The sequence below is a fragment of the Cyclopterus lumpus genome, chromosome 22 (genome assembly GCF_009769545.1).
Source record: "Cyclopterus lumpus isolate fCycLum1 chromosome 22, fCycLum1.pri, whole genome shotgun sequence".
In the NCBI taxonomy this organism is placed as follows: domain Eukaryota; kingdom Metazoa; phylum Chordata; class Actinopteri; order Perciformes; family Cyclopteridae; genus Cyclopterus; species Cyclopterus lumpus.
The window spans coordinates 8,240,862-8,257,223 of record NC_046987.1 but is presented as its reverse complement, the minus strand read 5'-3'; the positions used below and the strand labels follow the sequence as shown (position 1 = coordinate 8,257,223).

At 42.6% G+C, this 16,362-nt stretch overlaps 1 protein-coding gene across 3 annotated transcripts in view; it reads right to left on the bottom strand.

Moving 5' to 3' along the window:
- The window catches only part of LOC117725172 (collagen alpha-1(XII) chain-like), a 53,843-nt gene that overhangs the window by 28,515 nt on the left and 8,966 nt on the right, over positions 1–16,362 (bottom strand). For all 3 annotated transcript variants that reach the window (XM_034525184.1, XM_034525185.1, XM_034525186.1), the window contains exons 10-26: positions 15,678–16,280; positions 14,765–15,043; positions 14,409–14,684; positions 14,032–14,304; positions 9,036–9,305; positions 6,637–6,903; positions 6,210–6,402; positions 5,975–6,099; positions 4,207–4,356; positions 3,989–4,108; positions 3,703–3,867; positions 3,456–3,602; positions 2,664–2,803; positions 1,747–1,876; positions 961–1,106; positions 421–550; positions 153–289 (exon numbers count right to left, since the gene is read on the bottom strand). In XM_034525184.1, the coding sequence (XP_034381075.1) occupies positions 153–289; positions 421–550; positions 961–1,106; positions 1,747–1,876; positions 2,664–2,803; positions 3,456–3,602; positions 3,703–3,867; positions 3,989–4,108; positions 4,207–4,356; positions 5,975–6,099; positions 6,210–6,402; positions 6,637–6,903; positions 9,036–9,305; positions 14,032–14,304; positions 14,409–14,684; positions 14,765–15,043; positions 15,678–16,280 (3,551 nt within the window). The remainder of the gene's footprint in view (positions 1–152; positions 290–420; positions 551–960; positions 1,107–1,746; positions 1,877–2,663; positions 2,804–3,455; positions 3,603–3,702; positions 3,868–3,988; positions 4,109–4,206; positions 4,357–5,974; positions 6,100–6,209; positions 6,403–6,636; positions 6,904–9,035; positions 9,306–14,031; positions 14,305–14,408; positions 14,685–14,764; positions 15,044–15,677; positions 16,281–16,362) is intronic.

The following is a 16,362-nucleotide window of genomic DNA, read 5'->3' as shown; positions in this document are numbered from 1 at the left end:
CAGTCTCCATTATGCGGTCTCAGCCAATATATGAAGGATTCAGTAAATATATCTAAATAAATAAACAGCAATATACAAACCTAACGGGCAGCGGAATTCCTTGTGGAAGACATGGTTTTAGTGGGAAAAGAGGAGTTAAATAAGAAACTCACTTCTTTTGCATCTCCATCCTCAGGCTTGTAGGTGATGAGGTACTTGCGAACAAGACCAGGAGCAGCATCCCAGGAAAGCCTCATGGTGCTGTGGGTGACGTCGCGAACCACCAGTTTGCCCGCAGGTGGCAGGGGCACTGGATAGGGGGTAGAAGGTCAGTGTTTTAGAATTATAGTTACCGGTAAGCATTGATGAAGACAAGGCTAAAACCAAAGTGGCTCTGCTTCATGAAATATTGCAATGGTCTACATTATTGAGACTACATACGTGTGACACCCTGCTTGGTTAGTGGTTCACTAGGTGACTCTCCATGCAGGGCTAAGAGGGAGAGTGAGTAGGCTGTGTCAGGGAGTAACTTCACCAGCTGGACTTCAGTTGTATCTCCTCCCACTCTGATCTGCAACATGACCAGACCAAGCCAACAACATAGGGTCAGAGAGGAAATGACATAGATTGAGACATTTGGATAAGAACAGTGGGAACTTTTCATCTGATTCTGGGTTTTGGCCCACTGAGGTTCGTCACTTCATGAACGATTGGTGATGTTCCCTTTGGCAGAGCTCATAGTTCACCCACCCATTTGAGACTAACAATGTTGGAGGTGGTGGAGCGCTCACTGGTGGCTTTGTAAAGTGCTATTTAAGTGAAAGAACTGATTACAGTGTTTGGTCATCCCTCGTGTTGAGCAATGTATGTCCGTGTGTGTTTTCTTGCATATTAATGCATGTGCGGTTGTGTCATAATCTGTCCTATCCCCAAGCTAGTTGGCCGTATGCCCAGTCTCCGTGTTCCGATGATGTCTCTTACCTCCTGCTCCTGGGTGGGCTGCGTGGCATTGATGGCGCTGTAGAGCAGCATGTAGCCAGTGGCACCCGCTGCCTGCTCCCATCTCACCCGCATGGTGGTAGTCTGCTCGTCATAAATGTCCATGCGTCTCACAGCAGTCAGGGGCACTAGATAACCAGGCAATGATGTTAAAGGCAACAATTATTGGCACAGTGAAACTGAGGTTATAACAACTGCTACTGCCATCAGTAAACCAGAAATATCACAACATCTTAAAAGACACAAATAAATGAGTAAAAGTTGGACTTGGGTCCTGTGTAATCACAATCATTGCATCTAAATAGGAGTTGCAATTGCTATCTTTTAGTAGCCATGTATGGTTTTATAAACAAACAAAACATAAACAACAAAAAAGATATACTATCATTGAATGTTTATTAATGGAACCACGCAGGAATCAGTCTGCAATTTGTGTAATGCAACTGAGCCAGAGAGATTCACTGATGGAGGCTGAACGGGAAACTTCTGCTCATAGAAGTCAAGGCTGGAAGTTCATGACTGCTCAACAGCCTGCTGGAGTTTAAACTGTTAGTCTTTGAAAACCCCACTTACAGTATCTGGGTTTCCTTAAGTGGGAGATTGTCACATCTACGATTAATGATCAAAGACCAGTCAGAACATGCTGTAAGTTTAGTTTACATTCCCACGTACATCTTTTACCATATATGGATTTTTACAAGTGGATCTCTTTAAATCAAGTGATGCGGGCCTAGATGGAAGCCAAAAGGGCAGAAAGAGAAGACATACGTGTGGTCTCAGATCCTTTGAGAGGCTCACTGCTCTCCTCTCCCTCCACTGAGTAGACGTTGATCAGGTACTGTGTCAGAGGGTTGAGGGTCTGAAGAACCACCGTGGTCTCAGTGCCATCCACAAACACCTAACAAAAATAGAATAGTTAGAAGATTGCAGCTAAAGGAGTCGAGATTTGTAAGCAACTTACATTTTTGTCTTTAATACAAAGCTGTAATTCTTCTATATCTTATATCTATAGATACTTTCTGAAATTAATATGGATCATTACTCTATGCATACATGCGTGAATATATATTTTATAGTCTCATATTGTACAGTGGTAAGGGCCAATTATCAATTTAGAAATATAACAAGCAAATGCTCTATCTTTTTACTACATTGACTTACGTATTTCATAAAACTATCCAATAAAAAACAGAACTCCATCTGACAAGTTATTACTAGACTTAAACTCAGCATGGGCTTCGATTTCAGATCCATAAACAACAATGAAACCTCATCACTATGTTCACTATTTAGCAAAACCAATGGATAATTACATCCAGACACCAAAAAATGCACCTTTTCCACACATTGTGGAACCGAGACCCTGCTGGTAAAATGAAGCTATCACTCATGAACTCATTTTGATTTTGTAATCCTCTAAACTGCGAGCTGTGTGTTTTGTTTCCTTGCCCTGTGTTGTAATGTAATTAGACACCCAAGTAGCGAGAGGCCAACACAAACGGGAGGCTGGAAATAGAAGTTTGAGTGTCCCATTAGTGTAAGAAACATTAAAGGCCACATCCCCTCAACACCCACACAGGGACATGCACTGCACATTTGTGTGTGTGAATAAGTCAAAGTTAGTCAAAGTAGAAGCATGTTTTTAGAGTTGCTGTGCAGTGTTTCACTGTATGAAGCAGGTATACCTGTTGTGGGCGTCCAGACAAAGTCATGTACTCCACACGATACTTCTCCACGGGGCCATCAGGGGCGGTCCAGGTGGCTCTGAAGGATTGGTGAGTCACCTCTGATGTCACCAGGTCAGTTGGAGCATCGGGTGCACCTCCTATTCAGGTGTAAGCCGAGCAAGACAGAAACTGCTAAATGGGCCACCCCAGTGAACATAATAACGTTGAGGAGCAGGGGACAAACTAAATGTGGCAACCGATAAAAGGATGCATATTTAGTAACAAGTCCTAACAGCACCTTGTAAACACCACAGTACTTATTGAGACTATAAAGCCACATCCTCTCCAAGGAGTTCCCCTTCAGTATCAAATAGCAGCTCTTTAATTTGATTCAGGAGCAGAGATTTTCCTATTCTAGGGAGGCAGGTAGATTATCAGGGGAAGAAGACAATAATAGAGCTGCAATCATTTCTAAGAGTTTGGCTCGTTCTTTGGCTCTAATAATGATAATAATAATACATCAGATTTGTGTAGTGCTTTTCAAAGTTCTCAAGAATCCTCAAAGTGTTGCTTTCCATGGTGGGCCAGACATGTAACTGTCGGTCTGTGATGCTAATACACTGTATATATACATATATATATATTTATAAATGTCGGGGAATGGAGCAGTTGGCTTGGATTATATGTGGTTGTTATTATTTTTTGCAAAGTAGAAGGTGTCTTTCCTTGCAATCCGGTAACTGTTTCTCTGTGATTCCTGTACTTTAATCAGTCCAGTGGGTGCATACTTTGCCGGAAACTCATACACACCTGGTCCCTTGACACTGTTACAGAGATTTTCAGTGAGGCTGTCAACAATTTCCAGCAGGAAGGAGAAGTCAGCCACGTTGTACATGTGAATAGTATCCGGATCACTGGCGATAGACCTCAACTCGTTCTCATCAGCATTCTTCACACCTAAAGAGCAATAACGAAGACAGTAGTTATAAGCACTGATAAGTACGAAAGCATAGAACAAGTTTTTGCACAAAAACAGTAGTGATTCATTTTCACTTACCGATGGCGTAGAGCTCAATGTCCTGATCGCGCAAGTTCTGAGAGTTGATGATGACATCGTCCTGGGATTTGCCATCAGTGATCAACACACCGATCTTTCTGGATTTGGGTCGCATCCCAACGTTCTCTTTGAAATTGTTCTGGAGGAGGTAGTTCAAAGCCAGACCTGCAACGAAGATATCAATGTTAATTTTTCATCCTGTAAGTCATACAAAATTCACGACTGTGCGTATAGTAGTAGAAGTGACTTCAGTCCCACTGGCAATACATTAAATAGACCAAAGTACCAGTCAGGGTGTTTCCTCCCTTGTAGGGCAGGTTAGCCACAGCATCCAGGAGAGAGCCCCGGGTTCGATGAGCATCCAAGTGCCATTCAGTCTTTGGGTCTCCGCTGTACTGGGCAAGACCTGAAGAAAGAATTGTTATACCGATGCAAAGAGACCTCTTTTTGTTTTATTAGTAATAACCAGTTGACTATAACTGTGCTTATTCTTGTTAGACCCACCAATTTGGACCCTTTCAGGGCCAATGTCAAAGACTCCCACCATACGGGCGATGAAGGCACGAATGGTCTTGAAGTTGAGACGTCCAATACTCCAGGAGCCATCAACCAGCAGCACAATGTCAGCCTGTGCAGCGGTCTTACAAGTCACATCTGAGAGGGCAAAATGTCAGTGCCTTAATTTGACAAAGAGGAAGGTTTGAAATGACATATACTGTATAAAACAAAAGTCCATGTCCAACTTTCATGTACAGACAATAGTGGGTGGTGAATTGAAATGAAAAAGATACTTAAATAGGTGTGAGAGGTAATGGAAAGCAGAAGAGAAGAGTTCATTTTTGGCATTGAACAAAACTAAATAATATCAAATTATTCCCCAAGGTGCAGACAAACAATACATTTACAAGCAGGTAATAAAACATTTCGTCTTTTCTGAGGATTATTATGAGACAACTTTTATTTTCCAGGTGTTGTAATTATTATCTTCTTGTCTTGTGGCATGCCGAGGCAGTATTTCTCTCGGTTGTTCTCATTGGATCCATGAGTTTGTCCCAGGGGCAAATCAGGAAGGTACACCCATAATAGCCTGCGACATATCAAAGGCCTCCCTCCGTTGGAGAGGGAATTACTGTGCCCTCCAGAGAAGCAAGGTGAGATTCCGATTTTCCAAACACCTGTGTGATGACAAGGAAGGCATCCGATCCGCTGTACCTAAAAGAGGGCTGCAGGTGTGCTTTGGAGATATGCAGATGTTGCACTAACTGCCTCTGTCTGCAACTGAAAACAGGTTACATGTTTGATTTACAGATTGGTTTGCTCACACAGAAAACCCAAACCCAGGCCCCATGGCAGTCAGACAGCTGTCGAGCTCACACTGACAGCGAGGGAGAGAATACAGAAAAACAAAACAGGTAGGTCTGCTAGAGCCAGAAAAAAGGACTTTACTTTGACTAGAATGAAATCCAAAAAGGAGAAAATGATGTAGCGGTTGCAGTAAAAGGTTTTCTCTATTGTAATGTAAATAGTTTCAGTAAATTAAGACGGAATGAAAAAGAATGTTACTTAAGACTTTTGACCCACCCAATAAACTCCAGAGGCTTGTTTAGAATAGATGGTACAGGGGAGAGTGGGATTCTCTCACCTGTTCTAATGTATCTTCTGGAGCCGTCACTGAATCCTAATCTGCCTCCTTTTTAACACCTGGCCTGCTGCTCAGCGGTCAAGCTGACCTTTCTAGCTCCTTCCAGCAAACACAACATTTTTCCTCTCTCTTACACGTACTGCCTGCCGTGCTCTGACTCACGAGGTAGTAAAAACATTTTATAACTGCAAACAGATCATACGTGTATGGCTCGAATCTACACTGGCCTGTGCTTGAGCTGGAAATAAAAAAGCGGAAGCTCAAAGTGTCACAAAGAAGAAAGCGAGAAACGGGCAGACAGATGGAATAGCCATTCCATCTGTTATTTTGCGAGACAATTAGCTTCGAAGAAAGGCATTTAGGGAAACTCTTCAGCTTTTATAGGCCCTGAGTTTGGAGCGTATTTTCCGATGTGATACAGTCTCCAATGTTTGACTGTTACTGCCCGTAGACATAACATACTGGAGACGCTGCCTTAAAGGTGATGACAGGACTGGTAACATAATGACTAAAACCATGTTGTTCTACTTAGTTTTAGCATGTAACATGGTCTCTCTGGTAGTCCTTTGATGATATATACCACATTTGTACTATATGTGGGTTGCATAGTAGAATATTAGATCACTGTACCTGATACCACATAAGGAGGAGGCTCAGGTGTATCGAAGAGAGTGGTTTTCTCCTCTCCAGCCAATGGCATACTCTCTCCCCCATCAAACATACCAAAGACATTCACTGTGTATTTGGTACCAGCCCTGTAGGCCAAAACATATATATTTTTCAGATATTTTTTGACATGATACACTGGAGAATATTGTTCAAAGTTCATATGACAATGAGTATGAAAATGAGAATTCAGCCTCACCTCAGCTCCTCTAGGACCACAGTGTTGTCATAGGGACCAACCAGAAGTTGTTCCAGGTTAATGTCTTCGCCTGAAGGGTGGAAGATGACTTTGTAGCCCTTAACATCGCCAGGGGCATGGTCCCAGGTCACACGGAAACTGGTCTTGGCAGGCTCTGAAGTCTGGAGGTTTCTTGGTCCTTTGTAAGGTGACACTAGGAAAGGAAGAAAAATGCATAGATTGACTAAATGACACAGTACTGGATGATAAAATATTAAAACACTTTTAAGAACTTTGTAATGAGGAGGAAGAACAAATGAATACTGTACTATTGCATGATTATGATTATGACAAGGATGCAGTTAAGCACATGTTGAAAAACTTTTTTCTGAAACTTGGCAACAGAAAGAGCAACATTTGTGGTTTAGAAGATGATAAACCAACGTACGTGTTGTTCCTTCTCCTTGCCTTGCTTTGCCTTCTCCAGAACCGTAGACTGGCAGAACGGTGATCTCGTAGGTGGTGAGGGAAGTAAGGCGTCTCAGCGTAGTAAAGGTGGTGCCAACGGGCACCTTGGCCGCTAGCTGGCGCCCTCCTGACTTGGGTTTGTAGGTAACACGGTAGTTGAGTACATTTCCAGGTGCTGGTTGCCATGTCACCTTCATGCTCTTCTCCGTCTCCTCAGAGACAACAATCGCTCTGCCAGCCGCCGAGACTACAAGGAAGCAAAAAGGGAACAAAGGTTAAAAGAGGAGAAATGTTGGATGGATGGCTTGACGGGATAATGTAGACTTTGGGCCTTGTTCAGGTGGGAATCTGTGTGAAGTGTGTGCTTATCCACATATTTTTCCAGTATACCTTTGGAAATATAAGCAGCATGGCTTTCCTGCTGGTAAGTAAACTAAACAGTTACACGCTTGGCTACCTCACAGTCTTTCATCTGGATATGTGCTCAGTTTCCACATGCGTGTGGACACAAACCTACCCAAATAATTCACATTTTTAGAGGTATACATTAAACAGACCCAAAATGTACCCAATTGATCAGGTTTAGTTGGAAGGTCGGCAGCCAGACTTAGATGTCTTGTGAATTTGAGCAAAGCCAGTGCTCGAAGTGGGCCGGTACTCACCAGTACACAGTACCGGCACTTCTGCATTTTGCTCTTTGGCGTACCGTGACTTTTTCTTGCGCACCAACACTGCCAGTGCTCCTTTCTGCCCTCTACACATCAGGTTCTCTGGGCGATTCATAATCAAACAACACAGTGCCAGCGGTGTTGATTTGCGCTGCGAAATTCAGAATGTGTCTCTTTATCCTGCTGCAGAATATGTTCGAGTATCCTGACTTGGACACTGCTCCTAAAACCTGATTGAGTAGCTCACACCCTGTCTTGCTGGCTGGTGTGGATTCCAGGCTATAGCTATCCTGTAATATAATATAGAGCGTTACAATAGGCTACAAACACAGGGAAGCACTATTAACACAATGGGTAAATATTCAAACACCACCATAACCTTATGAAGTTTAGGTTGGAATTATATTATAGGCCTTCTGTGAATATGCATAGCCCAAGAAAGATTATATATGATCACAACTGATTATGACTGATACATTATAAAAATAATAAATAAGTGACAATTATAACAAACTAAATCATAAATGAATAGGAATAAGTAGCAAGAGATTTCTGATGCTGGCCGATACACACCCAACATGTGAATAAGGGGAGTACTGGCACTTGTTTCTTTTTTCCACATCAAGCACTGAGCGAAGCCACGGTTCTCAATTTTCCATTGTGCTCCACAGAGTGTTTCTTATTTTCAGAGCAGGAAGGGCTAGTGTGAATTGTCAAATGCATCCAAATGAGCTGGGGAAAATATTCAGAATGCTCTACTTCAGAGGAAAGACTTTTATAAACGGAAAAAGCAGCGCATCCAAGTTTTTCGTGTTTGCCTCAGGCCAAAAGATTTGTGTATAGCACCAGAAAAGAGAGCAAGAGATAGTGGGTGCAAAGCAAACGAAAGAACGAGCAAAGTGAACATTTCACTCTACAAAGCGGCCTCGTGGTCGTGTTCGGTGTATATGACACATTTCTTGCTTGCCAGAATCAATAAACAGTAATGATGGCTGGAAATATTTTTTCCCTAGAGCACATTCCAATTCACTAACTGGTGGACCATTTCCCTCCCAACTGGTGCGATTTTCCACTCAATGTGCTTTTCTCATCCAAGCATGAGTGTAGTCTAAAAAAGGGAGAGGCCAGGGTCTATATGTCCTTAATCTCCCATGAAAACCGTCCGCAGGTGTGCTGGACATTGCGTCACCTCTGAACATACATATAACACACGCACATAGAGTCATAAAGGTGTGCACTCGAAGACTCTATATTCTTGATGGCGAATGCGAACGCCAACAGCTTTGACGTTATCTCTAAACAGAATGAGTAGAACAGTAATTGGCAGTGACAGACCTCTATATATATACCAAAACAAAAAATTGGAGCTTACGGCCAAACGACAGACATATGAAAAGCTAAAGCCTAACATGTGGTTTATGACTAGAACGTCTCGACTTGCATTCTTGGCTTTAAAAATGATCTCCTTAACAGCACGACGTGGAAAAGGAAAACGTGCAATTGTCCCTTTGTGGTCATAGAGTGTTTATGGCTTCGATGTTCATAGAGTTAAATCACACTTACCTCTGCTTCACACTTTCTAGCTAAAACCAAGACGGGAGTAGCATTGAAAAAAAAAAAGAACTAAACAAGAAAAGACGGGAGCCAACGTAGCATATGAAAAACAGAGAGAAGTGATGAATAAGGGAATAAGTGTATAGGTGGAACTTACTATCTGTGGTTTCTTCTCCAACTAATGGCTGACCCTCTCCACGGCCATAACCGGCAAACACAGAGACCTGATAGCGTGTCTCTGGGGTGAGACCCTCAAGGACTGTGGCTGTGGCGTCTCCTGGAATCGTCTTTTCCCCAGCCTCTTCCGTGAAGAGAGACTTCCACCTGATCCGGTACTGACGAACTTTGCCGGGGGCCGCGGCCCAAGACACAGCAAAACTGGTGTCAGTGACATCTTTGGTCACCAAGTCTCTGGGTGAACCAAGCTCTGTGGATGAAGGAAGAGGTAAAGCATTAGAAACAGAGCCCGTCACAGCGTGTGCTTAATGGGTATGGAAACTGAAAATAAGTAGCACAACAGCTTTATTTTTGTTTACCTGAAGCATTTCCTCAGGTTTTTCTTTGATTTGAGTTGCTCCGATGCACAATAATTGAACTAAAATGGTACTGTTAGTACAAAAGGGCTTTAGGGAGCAGGTGGTGTTGATTTCTAATGCAGGTTTATAGAGGTTTGAGGAAGTTGGCGAGACAGAAACGGAACAAAACTAAAAAAAATACAGCGATAAACCATGAAAAATCACTAATTTGTCTCTACTTCAACCCCTCAGGATCTGTTTGAAAAACCTGATTTCTTCCCTTCACAATCAGAGAGTGCTGGAAAAATCTCTGCGAAACTAATCATAAGTCACATATCCTCAGCACCTCTCCCGGCTGAGCTTTACATTTTCCATTGAAACAGATGAAACCCAATCCACAAAAGTGTGTTTGCTACTATTGCAGATGTTTCGCTCTCCTTTTCTCCCCTTCGCTTACTTTTTATCGTGGAAGGACAAATGCACAGAATCAGAGTTGAGGGAATTTTGTGGTGGTGTTTCATGATGGGCGGCCAGCAAATGCTTGGCTTAGAGGGATACCCATGTTGAGACAAAATCCAACTCCATATAAAAAGGAGCTTCATCTACCGCAGGAAGACTCGCTGCCACACATAACCTCCCAAACAATCTCTGGCATCCTGATTTTGAATCAAGGCCCTAAGGCCCTACATGCCAACACCTAATGGCAATATAATCACAGGCAGAGCAGTGCAGCTGGGTGGTCTTTCTCAAACCTCATCATTATTCAAACCTCACCAAATGAGATGAATCACAAATCTCCCTCGGTGCAATGCATAATAATTTGGGAGAAAAACAACCGTACAGCAGAAAGGTAGCCACTATGTACCTTTCGAGTCTTTCTCAGCATCCACATATTTCTGAATTAGAAACTGATCAGAACAGAAATAACAGCAGCGGCGGCGTCTGCCAAGCGATCTGCACCTTAAGCGCAGGCGAGATATGAAGAACGATGGCCACGACCACTAACTAATGAAGAGTTCCAGATTTTGGAGGACCATGAAAACATTGTGGCCAATTCTAAATACCCGGATCATTCCATCAAATGGGTTATCCTTGCCATAGGCAAAGGAATAAACGTGACAGACTGTTCCGGCAGTGTGAGGATCGAGGGCGAAAGGATCACAAGATAATGACTTCTGCAGACAGTGGCTCACTTTTCATCAGAGAAGGGGCCACTCCTTGGAGCAAAGCCAACATACATGAAACACATGGTCAACAGACCAAAAGCCTCGGTTTGCATGTAATATATATGCATTTACATAATATCACTGTATCAGTTGACATTTTTCCAATGTGATGTTTGGTTACAGTTTACATTTTTAAATCCAGCTTCATGGTTGTTAAATAGAAGCATTACAGAGGCTTATGTATTTAAATAGAGATGTGTCTACAGGTAATACAATGGCAATGCAATAACAATACAATATCATTTCATGCTAACAAAGACCTTCTGGATCTCCTTATTTACCCCCACCCAAACTGCATCTCACCCTTCAAGGAGAATGATACTCTCAAATTACAACCTTGGACAGGACCAGATCAAACTCAAATATTCACATTACAGCCTCACCCACATCTCTAGAAAACCACATATGACACAACTGAAGATCATCAAAGAGATTCCCTGCAGGGCATGTGCTGACATAACCTTCACATCTGCGGCCAAAGATGTCTAAAGCTTGAAAAATGTAAATGCCTGCAAATTAAAACGCCCGCCGGAAAACAAAAGGCACAGGACACACTGCGAGCTCCTGCACTGAGGATTATCCTAATGATTTTACATGGCTGTTGCATCGCTCATCCTATTGGACCACTATATATATATATATATATATATATATATATATATATATATATATATATATATATATATATATATAGATATATCTTTATTCGCAACCTTGGAACCAGATAGTCAGACAAGGCCCCTCTGAGATTCTTTTGTACGAAAAGTGCCGTTACAAATAAAATGCATTATTATTATTATTATTATTATTATTATTATTATTATTATTATTATTATGACTTACACAGTCTTAGTAGTCACTGTAAACTCCTCCAAAATCACTGCAGGAAATACATCTTTCCCTCAAAGTGCCATCTCAGCACTGGCACCCCACTTCAAACTTTCCTTACTTTATTGCTCTTGGTTCACTGAGACATACATCTGAACCACAAAGCTGAAACCTTCAGTGTTTCTGTGCCAAGGTTGTCTGTCTCTGGCCTATTACTCCAAAAGACCTTTCGAGTGGAAAAAAAACATCTGTCGCTGAAAGAGCCTGGCATTGCCTGGACGGTCACAAAGGCATCAGTTTAAGAGGAAATCAAACAAAAATGCTACAATTTCACCTGCTGTTGTGCTGCTGTCCAAGTTAAAGATAGTAAAAATAATTCCCTCTGGCACACATGAAAACATTTGCTGTGTCATGCAAGTAGTTAATTATTTGAGGTATTAGTACAAGTGGCTGCTTCAGGGCCTTTACAGTTGTGGGCTCTCAGTTACAGGCTGAGCTTTTTATCCGCTCTGTGAGGCAGAAGCCTCACACTTTGAAGAGCCGTTTTTCTTTCACTCATCCTCGCCACGTCTCTCTGCCTCTGCCTGTCTATTGCCCCTCCCTGGAAGGAGAACAGACAGTTCTCCCTGTGACCAGACAGACAGTTCACATAGCTTTCAAGGTCCTCTTAGGTAACATCTTCCACATGCTGGAAACACCTCTTTCTTCTTAAGTAAATAATTGTGCCATGTTTGTCTACATTATCCACATTTGGGACGTCCATCTAAGCATTCACTATGACACCTTCTCTGTCCTCTTTCTGAGTCATTTCAGGATGTTTAAATTCGGTCCTACTCAAGGCTTCTGTATTGGCTACCATCCACTGTTAGCCACAAGGGATGGCTTTGTGCAAGCCCCTCTCTTCCAGGTCTCGCCTACATGGACTTCACAGAGAGGGTCACTCAAAGTGAGTGCCACTCAAAACAATGAGATTAGTGTGGAGGCCTGCTGATGTCACGACAGTGTAATAGTATTGACTAAACAAAATGCTTTATCATGAAACTTTTTCCTGTGGGGGAGTATGGTTGATGACAGCACAGATGTGGAAACTAACTCTATAATCAAAACCAAGCCTGCTGGTCAATGTGGGCAGGGGAAAACACAGCAAAACAAACATTGCCTTGAGAGACTTGCAGTCAAAATGCACACAAATATGCATTATTTCAGATATTAAATAATCATTGAAAAGCATCAGTCATAGGACACAGTAGGAGCCAAAGTCCTCTTACTCAACCTAGTGCCCAAATCCATGTGGTCTGCAATAAATGTCCCTGTAAAATAGGAACATGACTGGCACTGAGGACCTCACTACTGTGTAGAGAGTAAGGAGGCGACATCAAGGAACAAGAACCCCACTCTTGCTATTATGATGAATAGAACAGCTTTGATGTGTCCATGGGCTCAAACTGCTTTCAAAGAGGAATCCATTTCAGGTTGAGTTACGCATGGACACGATTATAAACAGACATCGGCTGCTGTTTTCATCTTGGCACACAAAAGGTTGAATAAAGAAAAGTCACTGTTTTTTGCTGCTCTCTGATCCTCAAATGGTCTTCATTCTAATGCACACCCTGCCAAAGACCATTCCATACAGTACAGCATAGTGTGGCTAACTCACCGCTATAATCTTATACATGGTCAGTTAAGCTCTTTTCCATTCATACACAGTTTACTGACTAAAAGCCAGAGATATTCTCCTCTGTGGGATACAGTAACTTGATTGTTGTTTTGTCCCACCAGAGTGAGGACCCCCCCCCCCCCCCCCCCCCCATCTCTCTCAAAAGAGATCTTTTTGATTTCCTTCCCTGTAGTGTGACATTACAAGAATCTTGTTTCCCAACAGAAGACATGCCCCCCTGACAGGATCATTAATTCCATATAAAAAATAGAATGTTAACTGAAATTAATGATCTAATATACTCCATATGTCTTATAAACCACAGTAAAACAATACATTCTTTGTCTCAGACAGGCCATGATGTATAGGTACTACCAGCAGGCATATGGCTGTCAAAGTGTTCCAAACCATGTCATAAGTTCTCCGGGTTTACAAGCTTCACACACCCATTTCCATCTCACTGCTCCTCATTCTATGCCAAACAAATTACAACAAGTGCCACATTCCTGTCTTTTCCCCTCTAACCATGGCCCATATCCTCACCCAACCTTGCTAAATAAAAGCCCAACTTCCTTAATTCTGATGTGAAACAGGATGTGAGAAAAACCAGGTAATCCATTTTGAATGAACTTGGAAAAAAACAAATGACCCAATGTCAGTAGTTTTATATCATGCAGGATCTCATAATGTTAATACAGAGATAAACAACAACTAAATGCAATACATATTGATGCCTAAATCTCAGAGTTTGCTTGCATCTTGAAAAGAAACTACAATAATTAATTTGCCCAGTCAGCAGTACTCACTTGCTGAGCCCAGAGCCACAAAGCATGCTTCACATTTCTGTCACACACTGGCTATAGAAATAGTCCAACCATGCTTCAAAGGTTTCAAATTAGGCATTAGCAGTGTGAGGTTCTCCCTTACCTTCTAAGGTGGTTCCTGTGCCCAGAAGAGGATCACCCAAACCAGAAGAGTAGCGAGCACTAACAAACAGCTCATATTCAGTGTCTGGTTGGAGGTTCTTCAGCACCGCCTGGGTAGTATCTCCCTTGACGGATATCTCCTTTCTGTCACCGCCCTCGGCAGGTTTGAAAGCAATGCGGTACTGAAGAACATTTCCTGGAGCAGCCTGCCATGCCAGTTTCATTGTAGATATGGTCTCATTAAACACGTGAAGGTCACGAGGAGAGCCACGGACTGAAAGCCAACAAAAATTAATCGGACACATATTAATATCCATTGTGCGGAAACACAAGTTTCACATAGCTATTTGCCAAAAACACGTCGTTTTTCTGACTCACCTTCTTTGGTGGTTCCATCTACTTGCATCTCGTCTCCTACGCCTGCGGCATACTCAGCAGACACAGACACACGGTAGGTGGTAAAGGGGAAAAGCTCTTCGAGAACTATGTCAGTCACTGACCCAATGGTTTGGGCCTCCAGTGTTTCCCCAGCACCACTCAGTGGGACATAGGACAGGCGATACCTGATTACCGGACCTGGAGCAGCTTGCCATGACACCCTGAAGCTGTTGGTTGTCTCCTCTGTAACTCGTAAGTTTCGTACAGCTCCTTTCTCTGAAAATGAGAGAATATTTTAATATATTCTTATTTTTGATGACTATTGCGGTAGTAAGGTCCAACTAAATCTATCTTACCCTCTAGAGTGATCTCTTCACCAGTCAAAGCGAAACTGTCTCCTTTCTCATACTGAGCAAAGACGTTGACCTCGTAGGGGGTGATTGGGAAAAGATGAGGCAGAATGACTGTGGTGGTATCACCAGGCACTGCCATGGAAATGTAGTCTCCAGTGACATCTTCAGCCTTGCGGAAACGTACCAGGTAACCCATGACTTTGGTATTAGGAGCTGTCCAGGTCGTACGGAAGCTTCTTGAGGTGACTTCGGAAAACACCAAGTCTCTGGGTGGAAGCAGACCTGAAAATAAGAAGTTACTTGTTATGAATGTCTGTCATTAAAAGGCAGAGCGCAGGCCCTAATCATGTAAACATTTAAAATTATTATTACTGTTATTATTATAATGTAAATTTGTGAGATTTATCATTCTTCTGTGGCTATATTTTATTTCTTCCTCCTCTCTGCCCATGCCTTGGCCATGGACATTAACTTCATTTACTGGCAGCAACGAAAAGCAACGCATTGTTGTAACCTTGTTCAGTCAACAAGGTTAAAAAATATATGAAAAGAGCCGCAGCTCTACTCTGTCTCAGAGTTTGAGTGGATTTAGAATCAAAATGATGGTCAAGGCGAAATAGCATAGTGAGTTGATAACGTTTCACCTTTGCCTTGCCTTACAGCAATTTACTATATCATACTGCTATGTTTTCCTTGTTCTTGGTTGCATTGGCTATTTGCCATTATACCAACTGGCCAAGTGATATTAGTCAGATGTTACAGTGTCTAATAAGGACAGTATCGACCAACCTGAAGGTATTACCATACTTAGCAAATGGTAGTCATCCAAAACTAATGGCAAGAAGTTATGGGCATATTATGTGGCTGCACTCCCAATCATAGTTATTGGGTTTAGATATTCTATCCTCTGACTTACTTTTCTTTTGGATGTTAAGCAGCTCCTGTTCAATCCTCAGACAAATGGACTGAGTCAGCTCCTTGGAGATCCTCTGGAAGGCATCAAAGTCCTCCACCTCATACACATGAGTGTCTGATGGTTGATTAGCAATTGCTTCAAGCTCTGACCTCACTGCATCCTTCACACCAACGGCAAAGATCTCCACATCAGTATTCCTCAGGCCGACTGACGCATCCTTAAAGGAGTCTGATGACTTTCCATCTGTGATCAGGACCATGACGCGGGGGACATTCTGTCTCGCTCCACGGGTAGTGATGAAGATCTTTTCCTTGACATAAGTCATGGCCCTGCCAGTGTTAGTGGAGCCTCCACGGTAGGGGAACGTGCGCACAGCTTTGACAACAGCATTAATGTCATGGTGGGTGTTGAGGGCAAACTCAGTGTGTGGATCGCGACTGTATTGGACCAAGCTTATCTGAACCTTGTTGGGTCCAATGTCAAAAGAAGTGACCAGAACCTCCAAGAAGGCACGGACTTTGGCAAAGTTTTGTAATCCAATACTGTACGAGCCGTCAACCAGTAGGACCACATCAGCCTGCACATCCACTCCCAGAGAGCACTCTGCCGAAAGACAAAAGATTATGGGTCACTTCAAGGCTTTATATTGCTTCCATGATGAACAACAACAAGTGAGGGACTTCAA